General features: G+C 40.1%; 2 protein-coding genes and 1 long non-coding RNA gene across 7 annotated transcripts in view; 2 read left to right on the forward strand and 1 right to left on the reverse strand.

The window, feature by feature from the left end:
• Window positions 1-20224, forward strand: part of ST6GALNAC5 (ST6 N-acetylgalactosaminide alpha-2,6-sialyltransferase 5) — a 126423-nt gene extending 106199 nt beyond the window's left edge. For all 5 annotated transcript variants that reach the window (XM_061345107.1, XM_061345109.1, XM_061345105.1 and 2 more), the window contains 3 exons: window positions 5760-6169; window positions 11452-11559; window positions 18759-20224. In XM_061345107.1, the coding sequence (XP_061201091.1) occupies window positions 5760-6169; window positions 11452-11559; window positions 18759-18990 (750 nt within the window). In that variant the 3' untranslated portion in view covers window positions 18991-20224. The remainder of the gene's footprint in view (window positions 1-5759; window positions 6170-11451; window positions 11560-18758) is intronic.
• Window positions 1-20302, forward strand: part of EBNA1BP2 (EBNA1 binding protein 2) — a 491427-nt gene that overhangs the window by 397219 nt on the left and 73906 nt on the right. The gene's annotated exons all lie outside the window — the stretch shown is intronic.
• Window positions 6549-13142, reverse strand: LOC133207848 (uncharacterized). The gene is made up of 2 exons (XR_009724173.1): window positions 13015-13142; window positions 6549-8257 (listed from the first exon to the last, which is right to left on the reverse strand). It is a non-coding gene; the product is annotated as an uncharacterized LOC133207848 (long non-coding RNA).

Consider the following 20302-nt stretch of genomic DNA (forward strand, 5'->3'; position numbering starts at 1 on the left):
TTCAAGACAATCAGTGCTTTTAGCTCAGCAATAATGCAGTTTGATTTCGTGGCAGATGCTCCAACATTCCAAATGTCTAGTTCAACAAAAATTATAAATGTGTTTGCTCAGAGGATTTTTCTCCCCCCCTCTTTAAGAGGTCTCTGTACCTGCTAGCATAAGGGTTAAAGAATAAAAATGCACAAAGCTTGAGGGGGAAGCCTGAGGTGACATGCAGAGTGTAGAAATTAAGCTACACTCTGCATCTGAACATACATGTGAAAATGTCAAAGTCAAAGCAAAATCATCTCTTAGATCAGAACTTGGCACCACAAAGCCAAAACTCCCAGAGACTTGAAAAGGGTATGTACCAGAGCAAGTTGAAGTTGGTTGAAGTTCAAAATTCTCTTCACGCGTTAAGTGTTTCAGTCTGGTTTTTTGTTCCAGCTTTTTATATACAGAAGTGTTACCTAAAATGTCCCGCTATGCATCTGAATGATTTTTTACTGTTCGGAGACTAGTTCGAGAGCATCATTTCATAGTGCGTCAGGTAGATGGGACTTGAAAAATAGCAAAGCAAACTCTTTGTGCTTGTACGTATTTTCATTTTCAGTTGTTTTCGTATTTTTATGAAACATCAACATATTACAAAGCAAAAATAATCAGGGATCTTGCATTATTTTCACAGGATCATGTCTCTCAGAGTACTTGAATTGTAGAAATCACTACTGCAGTGCAGTACAGTGCAGTGCAGCTGTACTTCACTAACGAGACAGGTTGAGCCCCACAGCTTGCTGTGTTGACTTACAGAACAGAAGTTACTCCACAAGTGTGAGGATTCAGGGTTTCTATTCTACTTTAAGGTGATTGTTAGGAATTTCTCAAAAAAAAAAAAAACAGATTTGCCTTTATAATTGTCAGTCTTCTAGGGAAAACATTAAGGAAGAAGGCTATCAGGTAGAAACAGTATGTATAGCTTGCTTATGAAGGATAGATGTAATGGATAGAGAAGCTTTATACTTGGAGCAGTGCTGAGTGACAGGAGTTCACAAGAGCTGGAGCAGCCACTTGTCACTTGCCAGCAATGGATTGAGGATGCCTAGAGCTCCTGTAGAGGTTGGGGGTGCCCATTTTGACAGGGAGATTGTCCTCAAAGCCTCTGGGAGAGGAAAACTGGGAAGGAGGAACCAGCCTAGTGGAGCAGTGGCCCAAGCCAGCAGCTTGTAAGGAACCTCAAAGCAGATTAAAGCTGCAAGTAAAAAGTTAGAACTGAAGCTGCCAGGGCAGAATACTGTATTACTGGAAATGCATTAATTACGCAGTGTTGTTGCCAGTAGCTGATGGCCCAGCAGTCAAGAACAAGCCATAAGTAAGTCTCAAATGCTTAGCCAAAGGTCATTCATCCAAAAGGAATTTGGATGTTCTTTAACTTTTCTCAGTCTTTCTTGCTCTTTCACTATATATCTTTTTTGAAGTCATCCATAGTTTTTCCAGATGTATCTTTGAGGAATGCTGGTGTTCATGAACTGACAGGTAGTCTTTTCCTGCTGAACTCTAGTGAGGTGTTCTTCACTCCAGGAGATCTTGGGTTTGCTCTTGGTTGGTTGGTTGGTTGGTTGCTGTTTGCTGTTTTTTTCCCAAAGATAAAATACTGTATACTACTGATAATGGAGTGATCTGAAGCTAGGGGTTTGGAAGTAGGCCATTAAGTACTTTGTATAGGAAAAATGTATTTGCCAGGGTTTCCTGATTTTACTGGAATGATTTGTCTTGTTTTCTAAATCTGCTCTAAAATAGAAGACTTCTATAAGGGAAAAAAAATAAATATTTGATTGCATCACAAAGAAAATAATTATATCTGGGAGTAACATATTTTGAATCAGGAATAACATTTTTCCATTGATTTATTTTGAGCAATAAAGTGTCTGAAAGCAACATTTCTCTAACATTGAACAACAGATTTGAAAGTCAATAACAGAGCAGATTGCCTCAAATTGGAATATACAGAAAAAATTGTGACATTGGTTTTTGTTTCTGTTTGTCTGTTGGTTGGTATTAAACAAATCAGAGGTATGTGATACAGCAGCAGTACTTCCCAGGCTGTAATCTATATAACTGAAACTTGCCAGGAGTTAGTTTGGCCTGTGATACTTACAGTGGTGCAAGGTTGCACTCATTTGTTACAGGGTTAAGTTGCTATTATAGGGTTTACCAGCAAGGTTCACCTGCTCCCTTCATTCCCTTGGGATAGCCCATCTATCCCAGAAAAGCAGCAACTGATTTTGCCGTCATCTCTGTTTCTCACACTGTGAGCTTGCTGTCCTCTACCCTCTCTTCTTCCGCTCCCTGTATGTATTTTTAGGTGACTGAACTGAGAGGTAATTTGGGCAATTTTTGTGGCAAATTCTTGGCTTGTTCATTATCTAAGTGCTGTCAATGTTCATGTGACTGCCTTGTGTTGCCCAAATAGCCACACACACTGCCATGTTGTGCAAGGTGCTGTACCTGTGGTTCAAGTACATATAGAACTGTGGCTGCTTACTGACAATGGGTATGACTGAGTGTCAGCAGCTTTTACATGCCCAATATGCTACATATCAAGGTAATTAATACAGATGCCATAAAACTCACCTGCCTCTCACCCTGTCCCTTTTCTGGTCATTTTGAAGCAAAGCTCATGAAGCAAGAGCTGCATCTCCTACCTAAAATGTAACTCATATGTCATGGGTTTGCTTTCTTTTTGTTTGCCTTTTTTCCCAAACGTCACTGTAATAATTACTGTAACAGAGCTTTCTGTGGAGCTAATGTTCTTCTGGCTTAATGGCCCCTGGTTATTTTCAGGCCATCAACTTTTCCCAGCTGGTCATCAATCCCAAAGAACTGCCTTGTGCCTCCATTACTATTGCTTAAGTAGATGACATTTCTAGTGCAACTGCTGCCTCCCAATGAGATGATATTACAGCCAATAGCTTTTTCCCCCCTTGCTTTCAGTATTGTCAAAGCATTATAAACAGCTGGTAGGAGACTGTTGTGGCTGTTGGCTGTGAATTCATCTGACAGTTTCTAGGTGCGAGTTTTGTAGACAACTGAAAGCATCTGAGTGAGGTGACTGAAAATGACTTGCCCGGAGCAGCTACATGGGCTCAGCCCCCATGCATCATTCAAGCAGCGGGGCAATACCTGAATATCTCTCAGCCTAAAGACTTTTTCCCAGAAGAAAGAGTTTTCAAACAAGATCTGGGACAGGTGTTTTGGGGGGTGTTAATGTTTGGCATTTAGCAAATGCTGACATCTCCTCACTCACCCTCCCTCCCCAAATTTCCACAGCTCCACTGATGGTGGCCCTTGTTTTCTAGCAACTGATGGATTCTCTGGCAGACTTTTAGAAGAAACAAGTAAGTCGTAGCTCAGTAGGCCAAAAAAACAGCAGAGATTGTTTAGGTGAAAATGTCTTGCTATGTGGATATTCAAACCCATGTGAGTTAATATTGGTGCTGACTACATTTCCTTTAACCTCATTAGCACTTCATCTTGCTTTCCCAAGCATGATGGTGGAGCAGCTAGTTCACCTTAGAGCTTTTGCTTGGTAATTCATCAAACTGGCAGATGAAAGCTTAAAGGAAAATGCATGTAAATACTGCATTAGGAACCTTGGCTCACAAAGGCATGAACATTTCCACCCATACCATTAGCTCAGGATTACAATCCATGTATGTGAAAGAAACGGGACTTTGTTAACAATTTGGGGAAAATGGAGATACAAAGCTTACTGGTTGTATCGTTACACAGATTTAATCTAAGATTTAATTTAAGCATTTAATCATTCATTAGCTATTCTCACAGAAGAAAGGCTCAGACTACAACCACTTATTACCTTCAGAATTAAAACCAAGTTACTTAAGTAACATATCCCGTTCAAATACTGGGGCCAAAGCATTTTGGAATGGAAGTCTGAGATAATCTCAAACCTAGGCTATGTCTTCTTTTCAGCTTTAGAGTTTTAAGCTGTGCCTCACTTCACACTGATTTCGTTATTTGATTCCAATATACATGTGGTTGATATTAAGTGTAATTGTGTGTTACCATAATGTCCTCTCATTGCTAATAAACCCACAAAGTAAGTTTACACCTGGAGGTATGCTAGCCATGTTTGTAATAGCATGAATAATAAGCTGCCATGGAGACCACAGAGTTTGATCCCAAGGTGTTGAGGCCCTTGTTGTAGAAGACGGGCTTAGGTTGCTAGCACTTTTCAGAGCAATGAATACTGTCACCTCCTTGGTACGCTTGATCTACTTGGTATTGCAGGATCAGGCCAGTGCCATAGTGCAGGAGACAACTGCTCTCTGCATATTGTGTGCCTGATTTGGAGCCTCTGGAATTAAACCAACCTGTTACTCATCAGGAGGGTATCAGAATGCCAGTCGTTATGGTTAGCAGTGAAAAGAAATTTCTGATGGACATCCTTAGGGAAGAAAATCAGTAGATCCAAATGGCCTTCCAAGGAAGCCTGGCCCAGTGAGCAACCACAGTTCAGTCTGCCAGTTTTGGTTTTGGGGTTGTTTCACTTGTATTTTTTCAAGAAAGGAGAAGACACACGCTATGTATATTCTGTAATATAATGTTACTGGTCTTAAATGCTGCAAGATACTGTTTCCTGGAAGGACACCTTTTTAAATAGCCTTTACCTCCCAGCTTATAGTATTCTTGTTATAAAGTAGCAGTTGGAGGATAACCCTTTGCCCCTTTTTAGTTCTCATGCTGAGCAGCGGATACAGTTTCATACTTATCGTACTTATATCTGTATTGGTGACATACTTCAGTAATGTGATTTATCATGCATTTTCATTATCAGCTTGTTTTACTCTCCTGATTCCATTAGGTCAGCCATTCACTAGTCAGGCACTTCCTTGTTCCATTTTACTGTGTAACTTTTAAACATGACCTGACAAGCTAGAAAAAGTTCAGTGCACTAACTCCCTGTCATGTAAAATATACACAGACATTCATGACCAACTCTGACTGTTGAAACAGAGAGGTACAAGAACACTTGTTCTATAGCAACTGGGAAATAGCACAGAAGGATTGGGTATAGCTGTCTTCCCATAGCAAAATTCCCTGACTGGTTGAAAAACTATTTACACCTGTACTTATGAGGACTTAAAATTTATTATGTCCTGCAAAAGCCTGTAAGGGAAGAATCAAAAATGCTCTAATTATAGCTCATTTATGGCAAGTGCAAGTACAGTCCTGGCAGCAAAGAACAGTATAGAAGCTGCTGTGAATACTCTTATTTGAAGCAGCAGTGGAAAGGAGGATTTAAACAGTAGACTTGGATATAAGGAAGAAGTTTTTTACTGTAAGGGTGGTGAGGCACTGGAATGGGCTGCTCAGGGAAGTTGTGAATGCTCCATCCCTGATGGTGCTCAAGGCCAGGTTGGACAGAGCCTTGGGTGAGATGGTTTACTGTGAGGTGTCCCTGCCCATGGCAGGGGGGTTAGAACTGGATGATCTTAAGTCCTTTCCAACCCTAACTATTCTATGATTCTATGACTTGAATCCACAGAGGAAGTTTAAGGGCTGTAGACATACACAACATTTTCCTCATCTATGAAATATGCAGATAATGTGTCCCCAGTTATTTCAGAAAACTGCTGGCAGAGAATTATATAAAGTGAGATATTTGCTGTAAAATATGCCATGTACATGTAAAACATAGTTGCCATGTAGTGAGTGCGAAGATGTCTACAGCTAACTTTGAAGTACGTATGTCTTTGCAGCCTTTAAAAATGCACTGCAAGAGCTGTGCATTGGTAACCAGCTCTGGACACCTTCTGGGAAGTAAACAAGGTGACAGAATCGACGAGACAGAGTGTGTAATACGAATGAATGATGCACCTACTCGAGGTTACGGAAAAGATGTTGGAAACAAAACGAGCCTTCGAGTCATTGCACACTCCAGTATTCAGAGGATTTTGCGAAATCGCAATGAACTCTTAAATATGAGCCACGGTGCCGTGTTTATCTTCTGGGGTCCTAGCAGCTACATGAGGAGAGATGGTAAAGGCTTGGTGTATAACAACCTGCAGCTGATGAATCAGATACTTCCTCAATTAAAAGCATATATGATTTCTCGCCACAAGATGCTTCAATTTGATGACCTTTTTAAACAGGAAACTGGGAAAGACAGGTGAGAACTTATGTGGGTACATTTGGGGGACGTTTATACAGTAGTAAAATAACACAGTTTATATATATACCAATTTCATATCTGCTCAGAGGGACCATCACACACATTAAATCCTCTGCCTCATGAGTTGTAATATAATATGACATGCCAAATACATCACTTGTAACATAAGTAAAAAATATGCATCAAAATAATTTGTATAGAATATTGCCTCATCAACTTTGAATGCCAGAACCTGGATGTACTGTTTACACAACCAAGGAGGCAGGAGCTGTTTAATTCTCACTTTGGGGTAATATACCTGAAAGTTGGGGTTTTTTACTGATTCTGAAAAATCTGAAGGGATAGGTTATGTTTTCTTATAGAGGAAATGTCACCATTCAGTGAATTATAATAGCTGTTTATTGAATTTAAGCATTGTTGGAACATTGCAGCTGTAAAGCTTCTTGTAAAACAAATAAACATTAGTTATACATTAGGTACTTCAAAACAGTTCATCTTATACTTCCAACTGGGAAAAGGAAAGTTATTACGATAGTTACATCTTTACGAGACTGTTTATGGCTTGTAGGCAGATCTTCAAATCAAATTTTAGTAAGTGACCCACTGCAGGACTTGAGCATTTTCACATATAATGTCTGAAAATGGACATTTAAACCAAAGACTTCCTAGCAAGAAATACATTTATTTTTAATGAACTCCTATTTTTTACTTATTAAATATGCTGCTGTAAAAGTGGAACAGGGTCCACACCACTTAGGTACAAATTAAGAGGTAGGTTTATTGTGCAGTAATTCATAGTGAGATTTTCTAGCTTCACAAATATTATACATACACACCAAAGTGTGTGGCAGGGAGGACTCAAAAGCACAGATTGTGTTTTCTGGGCTGCACAACAAAGGCAGAACCAGTGTTAAAGGAAGCTTTTGTATCCTCTTAGCTGACGGTGACTGTATCTTTGCTTGGCATTTTGCTGCCTTTGTCATGCCCCCTCAGTTTGCTTGCAGAGCTCTGTTCAGTGATAATGGACCAAACTATGCATCTAAGTTCTTGACTGACTCACAGTAACTTGGTCAGTTTCTTACCATTAAAGGTCTTTTTGTCTTCATCTTCAAAGCAGTGCTTGTGGGTCTCTGCCAGAGACTGCCTCTGTCAGAACGAGAAGGAGGGATACTAAGGGGAGATACCCTGCCAGTTCTGATGTATTACGGTCTTTCCCAGGTTTGTTCACCTAAAGTACAGTGAAGCAAGAAGGTGAATTAAGAATTTGAACCCTTCAAGAACAGTGCAAAGGATTATCTATTTGTATGCCCACTATTTGCAAAGGCATGTAAATTAACAAAGTTGTAGTCACACTGTACCATGGCCCACCATCAGCCTTAAGGGTCAGATCTTTTACACAAGGAGTACACACTGCCACCTCCTTTCCTGGATTACTCTTCCAGTGTAAGACCACTTGCAGTTCCCAGTTTTGAGGAAAAAGTTACCTCCTCTGCTTCAGTCTGGTCAGTTCTGCCAGGGAGAGCCACAGTCCCATTCCTTTCCTGATACTTGCTGTGCAAGCTCCTCTTTCTGGTTCTGCATCACCCATCCGGAGCAAGAGGCCCATAGCTGTGCATGTGGTGAAAGTATTTGTTTCTGCACAGGCACCAGGCTCAGTCTTGGTTTCTGAAATACTCTCAAGACATTTGAGACGTTAGTGACATTATAACCAATTTATAGCAGACTCAGTCATGGGCACCCTATACTCCCAGTGTGAATCAAGGGCACATGAACACTAGCAAAATTCAGCTGCATGAACAGGTCCTGTTGCTTTTAAGAAATCACAGGCTCTGCTGTGTACGAACTGCTCCTTTAGAGGGCACATACAGCATACTTGAAGGACTAAGAAGATTAAAACAGGAGATGAAAATAAATGAATAGGCAGTACAGCAAAAGAGAGGGAAGATGAAAAGAAACACGGGTAGGAAGGAATTAGTAAGGGGAGAAAATTTATGTAGCTGTGGGGGCAGGAGTAGAACATTCTATAGCCCAGAACGCTGCTTGCTGTTCCCTGTGAGGTTTCTGCTGAGCTCTTGACATTAGTGCCTGCAAAAAACAAAGGAGGGAGAGAGAAGCCTGATTACAAGGTTGCAATGATCAAACCATTCATTTCTGTCTTGAGAATGATGAGAATAAAGGTAATTGGATGTATTGTGCTTTTCAAAAAAAAACCCACCTGATTGTGAAATGAAGGGAAACCTTTAGAAAACACTGCCACTTAAAATTGTTTGGTGAATGACAAAGGCTGCAGAGCAGTATACTTGGTATTATAAAGTACCTGTACTTCAAAATAACTTTATAATTGAATAAGGGTACATTAAGAAAATATGATTCAGAACCAATATTACAGTAATTAGATAAAGGAAGCATAAATGAAATAACTGCAGGAAGAGTATTTCCGTAGAGATTATAAATGAGATTTTGGTGGAGCAGAAAGGCCTTTAATTGTAATTTAGTGTGCACTACAGAATTATCAGCACAGTGTGTTAGTTCAGGATATAAAAGAATATCTGATAATTTCCCCTAATAAGCACATGACAGTTCTTCATATTCTTCCATTACAGATGAGTAGGTATAAAAACAGTATTCTTTTGTTGGACTCTTGTTCAGATCTTCTATGAAAAGGCAAGACACTGTAACCCTGTGTCTGTATTGCTGTCCTACAGACATGGTATTTAAAGAGGCTAGAGTGATACTTGAGTAAGTTTTAAATTTTATTTAATTGTTTAGCTTTTAAGCTAGTTTATTTAAATTCAGTTATTCTTCTATTTATTGAAAACATTAAATTACAAAGTAAGTGTGTGTAAGCAAAAAGAAAACTAACCCGGCAGGCAGCCTAGCTGGGTTGCTGGACCTGTGTAAAGCACAGCCACTTCGGTCATGGTCTAGATATAATTGCTCCCTTGGTTTTGGAATGTAAAGTCTTAGCTAAAACAGTGGCCTTGTGCACATTACTCCGAAGTACTCTTAGCCTCAGTGTGTTCCTGATTTACCTAGCAAGTCACAGGCTCAGGAACTCTCCAGTGGCAGGAAAGCGATTTTTTTTTTTTTTAGGCTTTTCCCTATCTCTCCCTTTCCTAATAATTTTGAGCCAAAAATTATTTACTGGTTTCACTGTATTGTTTCAGTGCCTGAAGGCCTCTGCTGAGCTTATGACCCAGCTATGACAATGTGACAAATTGCAGCGCCACCCCCAAGCTTAAGTGCAGATTCAGAAAATAAATAAGGCTCCATAATTGGAACTAATGAGATGCTTAAATCATGTTATTCTCCAAATGGTAGCTTAGTCTGAAAGTCTGTATGTCAGGAGCAATAAAAAGGTACATTTCAGGTGTTCACACACTATCAGATGCCCAGCAAAGGACAGGACAAACTATATAGGCTCTCCAGCATCCTTCAGACACTTTTGGTTAAAGAGTTCCCATATGTTTAGAAGTGCCTTTTAAGAAGCAGGTATTGATACTACCACTCGGGTTTCTTTTTCTTCATGATAGTCTAACTCACTGAGGAAACTGGGAACATTTGTATAAGGCATTCCTTAATCTGACAGTGCTCAAAACATCCCCTTGTTCAGCATTAGCTTAGGAAGCTGCTTTCCTACTGAATTACTTGTTAGTGATCACTGGCACTTGCTCACAGTAGCTGTTGTGGCTTCAAGTCCCTGATTCCAGGATTGTGGTGCATTCTGCTGTCACTGTAACAGACGGGCCTGGACTGAGGTCAAGACCTGGGATTCCTGGGTGACTGCTCTGATGAGAGTTCTTTGCAAAGCTTTTGGGGGGGGCTCACAAAACTTCATGGGTGTCAGGCAGATATAGGTGTAGTAGAATGGGGTTAATGTACATTCCACATTAGTACAATGTGATACAGCACACAAGCCATCCATGAGCCTGCGCTTGCTCTCATCATGCCTCAGTTTTAGCAAGAGATGAAAAGACAGCCAATCACTGTGACAGGCTGCCACCAGGAATCTGAGGCCTTTCTGGTTCACAGATGACACCAGCATGAACTTCTTCCTGCAGGACTTCTTTAGCTGAGTGGGGAGCCAGTAGGGAGGGCAGTTGTCTCCTTTAGCAACGTTTGAAGGAGACTTTGAGTGAACTAGTTTTTTCTGGAGCAAATACCCAACTTTATGTGCCTCCATTTCTAAGAGGTGCCCAACTCGGTCCTTTAGGACTGCCCCTAAACATGCCTTTACAACACCTTTAAGATGTGCTTCTCTCTGGCATTGCCTTGACCCTCCTGTTACAAGACTGCCAACGTTCCCCCAGCATAGGGACAGTGCAGGAACTTAACACAGGACCAGGACTTTTGGTGTATGTGCCGTGCAACCAGTAACCATTATAGTACCCAGCTCTTACACACTAAACAGCAGCGACTGGCAAATGCTAGGAAGACCAAACATTACTGTTGCCATTTTGCAGATCAGAACCTGTGCTATAGCAAAGCTTAAGCACAGCTTCTAAATAAATCTCTTGCATCTGTGAGCAGTTACATGGAGATCTCTCCTATTTTGCATAAATAATGCTGGGATCAGCTGTGCATCTTTTAAAGATTTCTCCCATCTTGCAGAGAAGGCCAGGAAAGGAGCTGCTTAAGAAGGGCTCCCTTGCAGCACTGTCACTCATATTCAAAGGGCCCACCAGGCAGGGAGGGAACTCCAGGAAGGTTCACTCCCAAGCTGGCTAAGGAACAGGCATAGCAGCTAACTGAGAGTTTCCTGCCAGCAGTCACAGTGAGGTTCTGGGACCTTCTAGAAATCAAATCATGGACAGGGTAAGAGGAAAGAGGCTTAGACCAAGCACTTGAGGCTCAATTTCGCTCCAGCAGACACTCCTCTGCATGCTGTGGGAGGCAGCATTTTAAGCAGCCCTCTTTACCCCTCATGATGCATCTTCCTGAGCACTTAGTAAGTGATTATAGATGTGTATACATTACTAGCAGAAGATTATAAATATAGCACATGGAGATTCAGTCACTTACAGTAAACTTAACAAAAGGTCAGCTAAATATTAACATTGCTGTGCCCAAAATTAATTACAGCAAGGACGGTTTCTGCATAGATTAGTCTGCTGACAGAAGACACTAGTAAAAGCCTTAAAAGGTGCACAAGCAAAGTAGTCTTGGTTGCCCAATTTTCATAACCTTTCACAAGAATAAAATAAAATGCCCAGAAGTTGCTTCAGATATATAACGAATTATTTGTCAGCCTAGAAACTTAATTATGTTTTTGCTTTCAGGAAGATATCCAACACTTGGCTTAGCACGGGCTGGTTCACAATGTCTATCGCATTAGAGCTCTGTGACAGGATAAATGTTTATGGCATGGTGCCACCGGATTTCTGCAGGTAGGAATTCTTTTGGAACCATTATTAGCCAACAAGGTTGAATGCTATAGATAAATATCTGCATCTTTTAATTTTTTTTCTCTGCAACATCTTCAGCCCTCTTAAAGCAATTAATTAACACGTCCAAAGATCTGATTCGGAAGACAACAAACAGCGTTTAATTATGTTATATAAAATATTTAAAAATGTTGTTTGTAGTGTGGGAGTTAATCCATCTTACTGGTTTCGTTTAGTCTCTGAATATTTATCAGCTAAAAGTAATGCAATAATTGGCATGAAATTAGTCTGAAAAAAAGTAGAACTGGAAAACATTACTTTTGTTTTAAAGTTCCCCCCTAGCTAATAGAGGAACAGAGATCTCACAGTGACTACTTTCTAAATTGAACTTTCTGTGCAGCTCAGTTAGAATTGTTGTATCTGTCACATAAATCCCAGTCTTCCAGTCAACTAGGTTCCTAGATAATCCCCACCAAAAAAAATCAAAACCAAAAACCAAACAGGATTTGGACCTACACAGAATAGATGATTAGTCCTGTAATCACCCATTTGGGGCATTCAGGGCATGGGCTGCAAGTGGCAGAAGCAGCAGCACACAAGTTCTGCCAGTGGGTGCTGAGCTTAAATTACTACACCCTTTCACGCTGTTTATGAACTAACAGCTTGGGCACATTTTATGGATATGTTGTGCCTCCAGACATATTTCCCACTTAGATGCAAGGTGCTGGTTAAGGTTTCCTGCTATGGATCAGTGATACAGGGAAACAGTCTTCAGGATTTCAGCTACGGGACCAAAATCACGTTTAGCCACATGAGGCAAAATACTGATCTAGTATAAATTCATACAGATTTGTTTTACATCAACAGTCTTTATACTGACTTAACTATCACCTGTCCATCCATTCCTAGGCCTGGCACTCTGGGCTTTCAGAAAAATGTACTTGTGTGCCCACACGTCGTCCATCCCATCTGCACTGTTCAGTGACCAGTGATGCACACAGAGCTGGTACTGGCAGTCTGGAACAGTGGCATCAGTGCAATGCTTTGCCAACTGCTCATGAATCCCTTTCACTAAGAAGTACTTGTTTGAATTTTCTGTTGCAAATAGAGTGATCTCACTGAGGTCTGGTCCATTGATTAATTCAAGATGCTTTCCAGGGGCAAGGGGAGCAAGGCTGCAGTGACAGGTTAGCTCATCTGTCAGAGAACAGGACTGCTTTGACTTCCTTCTGAGCACTGAAAGGATCGTTCAGGAATCTGCATTTGTCCTGGGCACATAGCAGAAATCCCTGACGAAATTACGCTATAAAATGTCAACACTAAATACCACTTTGTGAGAATTTCTACAAATTATAACAGAACACTAATGATAAATGCTGTGATGTACTGCCAGATTTCGTTATGAATTCTCCAAGGAAAATAACAAACCAGATCAGATATTCCAGACAACATAAATACCTTCCGCAGCACAGCATTTCAGTTCTCCTGTCACTGCAGTTGGCCAAGACACACTTCTTCAGTTTCTGTAAGTGGGTGGTCTGTCTTATTCCAGAAGTATTCCAGTGACACATGGAAGTAATTCCTGAATACACCAATGATCTGAAAATGCAGAAGACCACAATTCACTGCAAAGTTCAATACTAACTTTTCAGGTAGAGACCATATGAAAGGCTTTCATATAGCTGACACATTTTATTTTTATTACATTTTATATTAGGATACATCCTAAAATAAAATAGATATAATACTAAATTATAACACAAAAAAGGCTGTACTCAATCCTACAGTCCTACCACTGATAGCTGTAATAATGCTTACAGCCTGCATAAAAAAATCCTAACATAAAGGTACACTCACCCTTTTTACGAAAGGGGAAAGGCCATTTCTTAATGAAAAGAATATAAAGTGTCTTTACTTCAGATTTATTTGACATGTGATGAAGGGGAAAACTGCTGTTGCCATGCCTGGAAGAAGCTATCCATGAAGATCTACAAAAGAAATCTCTTGCCATAAATACAGTTAACCTTCTTAGTTTGCTCTTCAGCCACCCATGAGGAAGTTTAACAGTGCTTCCTTTCAAAGAAATGACAACAAAATAGAATAGTAGAGAGAAGTGTTTTGTAATTTGAAGCCACATTTCCTGGTTTTCAGTCAGACAAAATACAAACCTACCATGAAAAAAACAAAACAAAACAAAAACTAAGCAAACAAAACAAAAACTAACCAAACAAACCCCCAGACAACAAACCCACCCTATTTCTCATGTGTGTGCACAAGATGGTATATGTACTTCAGTTGCCGTGCAACAAAAGAATCACTAAGATTAAAATAAACCCAAACCTCTTTTCTCTATTCAGAGTTAGTATCTCCAAATTTAAACTGCAGCAGTACCCATTATTTTTTAAGTATTAATTTGTGGAGTAAGTAATGAGTGTGGGTGATCACTGTCATGGAACTCCATTAGTATCACATCTGTAACGTGAAGGACATCTCAAAGGTACCGTGAATATCATACTGTTGATTCTGCTACACATTATTAGCTTAAGATCATTAACCAAATTGCTTCCCACCCGTGCAGGGAAATTAGCCCGGTGAAGGAGTCTGGAGTACAGACTAAAAGATTTGTCACTATTAATTGCAACAACGTTTTTTAGGTTCATTTCTATTTACTTTCACTGGACATTGATTTTTATAGCTGAACTGGAATTGGTGACTTGATTATTATAAATTTTTAGTACTTTACAGCAAAGCTATATGTTACTTTGGATCCCTTTATTTTGCTACAGATTTATGCTGTAGTAAGGGTTAATGGCTTTGATACTGCTCTCATGTTGTTAAATACATCTGACTTGCACATTTTAGAGTAAGATGAAACCTTGTGCCTCCTTGCACATTGCAAAGATTTTGGAGAGCATGTGCACCTCTCACAAGAAAGACAAGCCATCCTGATGTATTTTTCCAGTGCTCAATCCTAGCCTTTGCTGGAGCAAACTAATACCCTAGAGAGGAAGTGTTTCCCTCTTTGAGCTCCCTTTAGGAGCCTGCTGTATGCACGGGACTCCCTCCTAAGCTGGGATATGGAGGATTTTCCTCTTGCCTCCCTACGAAAGCAGCTAGGTGGTGGTGCATAGAACTAAAGCAGCTAGATGGTGGTGCACAGATTGCACCACCATTCCTGAAGGCACTTCAGTGCTGCTGCTCATCTTTGTGGTGGCTCTGCAGCATCACCAGTATGTGGGAAGAACACAGACAATTCCTTGCAGGTATATCTGGCTACTCATGCACACAAAGAAGACTTGAAGTATTAGTGAGAAAAGCCCTCTTTAACCCCCCTCCTCTTCATGGGCCTTTTTGAACTACCAGAAACTTAAAGCTTAATTCTAAGCCTTATTTTAACTAATATGAATAATTTTTGCTCCTCCAATTATGGAACGAGATCATTTTCCTGTAAGAATCCTCATTTGACTGCCAGGCCATTTCCCATCTGTAATAATTTGCCTGAAAATTGGCATTTGAAATCCCTTAATTTATTCCTTTGGGTACAGCTTTTAAATCTAGTGTTTTCTTACCTCCTCCTCTCCTCTTTCAATTGCTTTAAATCAAATGCAAAGAAGCAGTTGTTGCTAGTTTACGTTTCCTGGGGCTTAATGGAAGAAGGGGTGCTCACAGGACTGTAAACTGTGTGGGATACAGTCATACCCTTTTGTCCATATGCCTGAATCTCACTTCATTACCTTAATAACAAAATGCATAATTGATTTGGCAAACAGGACTCTTCCAGAGCTCAAAGAAATGGGATCCTAGGAATAGAAGGCAAAAAAAAATATTCAGAAAGCTTCACAGTCCTGGCATAGGACCTTGCCCATCACTCAACATATTAATGACCCTTTATTCACCCTTCAAAATACAAATTATTTTACGGAGCATACATATAGCTTCAGTGGGTTGATTCATAATATCTCTTCATCTGTAAAAGAAGATGTTGACCAAAATGTGATATGGGATGCCCTTGTTTTTCTGCCTTGTTTCTGATGAGGCGAACACTGTTTGCTGTATTTTCAGCTTTCACTGTGGGTGGATACCATCTGTGGGAAAATGTGCACTGAAGTGGCAAACAGTAGAAGACTGACACTGGTTACAAGTGCTTAGGCGGTTGCTGTGCTGGCAGGCTGTTAGGCAGGAAGTACAGCGTATTTTACAGAGGAACTTTCCTAGATTCTCCCAGCTGTGATATTAATATGCATGCAAAGTCTGACAAAATACTGATTAATGTCCAGTATCAGTCAGTGATAAAACAGCATCTGTTTTAACATTAATAAATGAGGTGGCAAGCAATTTCCGTATAGAAATTACTCATGCATTTCATTTGCTGGTGACACAAGCTAATTGCAAAGTTAGAAGATAACACAGTACAGTTAATTTGGGTTATGGTGTAGCTACTCAAGCCAGAGTTCAAATGCAAACCTTACTAGCATGCAATCTAGTGGAATCCAGAACTCCCACAAAAGGAAAAAGACTCCATACAAAACATCCTAAGTACGTTGCCTTTCAGAGTTCATAAATCCAAAATATGACATTTAGAATTTAGCCTCAAAGCCTTGGTCATCTGACAAGTAGGCTTGGACAGCTATTCTAAAGCTACCAGCATTTTTGCATTGAATTCACATCCAGTTCAGCCAGCAGACCTGCATGCAACCCTTGACAGCACCCATCAGGGGATGCCTGTATCCCACAGGGTGCCCAAACCATGCTCCCCTGCCTCTCTCCTACCAGGCCTTGTGCAGCAGTTGGCTCTGGATTGTTTCTGCTGGGCCATTGCACAAAACCGTGACCCATTATACAGCCTGGAGCTAAGGGGTTAGGACACTTTGGTGCTAGCTTCAGAGCTGTTGATGCAATGTGGAATCCCTGTCTTCAAAAGGGAACCCATTGCTAAAATATCCACTGGTAGAATACTAGTAACATAAGAGAGAAAGCACCTACTGGGAGGCTTCAAAATGTTTCTTCAAAGAGGCAACAGAAGAGTGCAACCCTAGGTAAATACCAAGTTACCAGAGTGATGGAGAAGCAAGGGGATCACTCTCAAGCCTTTTTTTCCTTCCTCTGTTTCATCCACCAGCACCCTGTACCTGTATACTCTGGGTTTTGTGTGGAGGAAAAAAAAATAATGACCCGACTTTCCATCCATTGCTAATTTCAGTTATAGCAAAGGAATAGGGAAGAGACGTACAGCAACTGATTTTCTGCAAACCCAGCTCAGGCCTTCATAACTAAAAGGGTTGGGATGAGGAGACAGACGGAGGAGGATCCTGGCCAAATCTACTGCAATGCTGGGCTTTTTCCCCACTGTGACTGCATTTGTTCAAAGTCTGATTTCAACTTTACTAATCCTAATGTTAAAGCAGTTCATTTACCCAGAGCAACACAGGTTTACCCTCAAAAACACAAGAGTAAAATCCAGCTTCAGTGCAGAGAGGAAGAGCAGTCTAAATGAGAGGCAGATGCCTATGCATTTAGTACATTAAAATGTGTCCTGTTAGACTTAACAGTAACCAAAAAATAATTCATTTAAGGGATTATAATAAGAGATCCAATTTATCAAAAAAGTCTGTAAAAATTAATTGAAGATTGAGATCTAATAGTTGTAGCTTTTAAAAAAGTATTAGATTAGGGTTATTTTTTACATTACAAATATGTTTTCTGTAGGTGAGGTATTGAAGGATTTCTTTTCACTCTTATGTATTCCAGTGGGAATATATATATAGTAAATTTAGAATCCATCTTATTCTAGAAATGTAATTTTATTGTTATTCTGTATGATTGATCACTGTGTTGTGTTACTGGGAAGCTAGATTGATTGAATTAAAACATTAATCTACAGTACAAATGGAAAGCAGCAGCAGTATTGTACATTACCAGTGCCTATACTATATGGATAATGGTAAAATAAGAAGTATTAGAGAATTGTGTAGGTGACAGAATTACACAGGAAAAATAATGACCAGGACAAAATACTGACAGGTTGTAGATGCATTCAATTGAAAGTGAGCTTAAATATTACCTCTTCAAAATGAAAATAATCAAGTCTATATTAGAGCTGACAGCCCAGAATCTGCCTGAGATTTTTTGCTCTGTACTAGGGTCCTGTTTAGCTCAGGCTTTAATACAGAGTAGTTCCAAGACTTCAGTAAATGGTAATATTTGGATTTATTTTTCTGCCACTACAAAATAGTTTGTTGATAGGAGCTGTGGAGATCAGTACAGTTGGGTTAATTCTGTCTGGGACATCTCTCTTTGAATTTAGAATAGAGGGTTGTATGAGTCCTTGTCAGCTCAATATGCCTGTGCCCAAAGTAAAAACATAATGGGCACAGTTTAACATAGAGAGTAAAACAAAAGGAGAATGAATCACTGGCTTATTTTAATACAGATGTGCTTTTTACAGAACATAACATCAAAACATTGAGGTTAGAACTGCTAAAATGAACTTCATCCTAAATGTGTAATTGGTCTTCAGCATATCCTGTGTGTCACCACAGGAGTACACATTTCCTGCTGGTTAATGCCAGTGGGCTCACAGTGTCAGAAGGATACTATGGCAGAACAGTTTTAATTTTTAGCTTAGCTACATGAAAGTTGCTGTTGTAAAATCAGAAAGAACTAATTTGTGCATCAGATGTATGATTATAAAACCAGCAACAGCAGACTCTGTCACTGACCTAGCATGTATATGCACTCAGCAACGTGCCCTCAGAACCTTGTGTACCATGCTGGGAATGCTCTGAGCTGATGTGACACAGATAACCACTTCCCTCTATCTCTCTCTTCCCCTTCTTCCCCAGCCCAGTAAACACCCCTGCAAGGCTTTTTACAAACCACAATCTAGATATAAATCTCTTTTAAGCACTTTGCTTCGAATTTCAGAGTAACACAGCCCTCCAGCACTCTCCCTTGGTTTTGAGCTGCTGCTTTCCTTTCTTTACCTGGGAGAAGGCGATTAAAGGAGAGCAATAGAAAGAACAAAGAAAACACCTCTGCCGTATTCTGATGTATTAAATATGCGAAATGAATGCAGCCACCTAGAAATTTGGTTTAACTGGGAGAAAAAGTGGATTTAAGCCCATTAGTTTATTAAAGATAGCATCTTTTCAATCAGTGAAAAAGAACATCTCGGTCTTCCATCTATTTTCTTTCTTCCACAGGGATCCTAATCATCTTTCAGTACCTTATCATTATTATGAACCTCTGGGACCTGACGAATGCACAATGTACATGTCACACGAGCGGGGACGGAAGGGCAGCCATCACCGTTTCATCACAGAGAAACGAGTGTTTGAGAACTGGGCACGGACATTCAATATTCACTTTTTCCAACCAGACTGGAAGCCAGAACCACTCACTGTAAACCACCCTGAGATTAAACCGGTGGTCTGAGGGGCTAATACACAAGACCAGAACCACAGTCACTTTCTCTATCAGCCTTTGGGGTGTTGGACCTTCTAGAATGGCAAAGCAACCTCTGGGAGAAGGGTGCCGGGATTTGCAGTTGATCACGGCAACAACAGTCAGGAAGTTATGATGAAGGAGCAGAGCATACCAAGAGTACTTTCTGTCGAGCTGTTTGTTAATCCCGTACATAGCCTTTTTTGGCCATCTGACTTCCTGTATGTGTATGTGATTTGTGATAAACAACTTGAGCATCATTATAGATGGTTACATCATTATGGTTTTTTAAAGTACAATGCCACTGAATTTTCATAGTGAAAACTTACAGTATTTATTTAAGGGAGGTTTTTATGCAACCTAGGCCAGTATTTTTCTAATTCACAGTTAGGTGGCTGTTTATCTTTCAAATCCAAAATTAATGACGGTTTGAAAGGCCTAGCTTTTTATTTATAAAATTTGTTCGAAAAATACAATTCTATATAGCATGTAATTAATATCTGATCTGCAAATGTTGCATTTTTTGTAAGAAACTGGGGCTCTATTCCAGCCTAAAGCCTTTAACAGCAAGAATGGTCCCATGTGCAGATCTAGCTAACTCTACATACTGACGTCCTATGTTAATAAGAAAACGGTAGTGAAAATTCTGTTTGATATTAATGTGCATTTGCTGCTATGCTGTCAAGCTGCTGTTTTTTAATTAGGGGTGGGATGAAGGAGGGCAAAATATATCCAAAAAGATCACTGGTTATAGCAGCATGCTTTTCAGTGAAGGCTAAGGCTGGAGGGGTTGTGTTCTTTTTTGCGTCTTGTAGCACTGGAAGAGGCTGAGGAAGCAACCCTCCTGAGGGAACAGACTGCAAAACAGGAAACACCATGACCAAATCTCTGAAATCAAGACGTTAAACTACCAGGTTCTACAATACCAGCCACACTAGCAAAAACAAAATATTACAACACTGCAGCTGCAAACATCCTGGTATTCCAATGGTTCCAAGATCTCCACTGACCTCCGAGATCCTGGATCGTGTTCAAGATGGGATGTGAAAAGAGATTCATGAGTACAAAACTGGCCCCTTGAAAGAAGCGTACACTTGGCAGTTTCTTCATGAAGTACTTATGCATGGCAAGCCACGGGACGGACAATGCGAGTGCTGTAAGTGGAGCCTCACAGTGTGAATTACTGGGTTCAATTACTTCTTGTGAATAAAGAAGATTTCAGTTACGCTATTATTTTTCCTTTTGCCTCAAAAACATTAAATCTCTAATTTCTTCAAAGTAATCAGTAGGAGTTAACTATTGC

The sequence above is a fragment of the Neopsephotus bourkii genome, unplaced genomic scaffold, assembly GCF_033783945.1.
Source record: "Neopsephotus bourkii isolate Nb327-2 ecotype Australia unplaced genomic scaffold, CSIRO-AGI_Nbou_v1 NB_234, whole genome shotgun sequence".
In the NCBI taxonomy this organism is placed as follows: Eukaryota; Metazoa; Chordata; class Aves; order Psittaciformes; family Psittacidae; genus Neopsephotus; species Neopsephotus bourkii.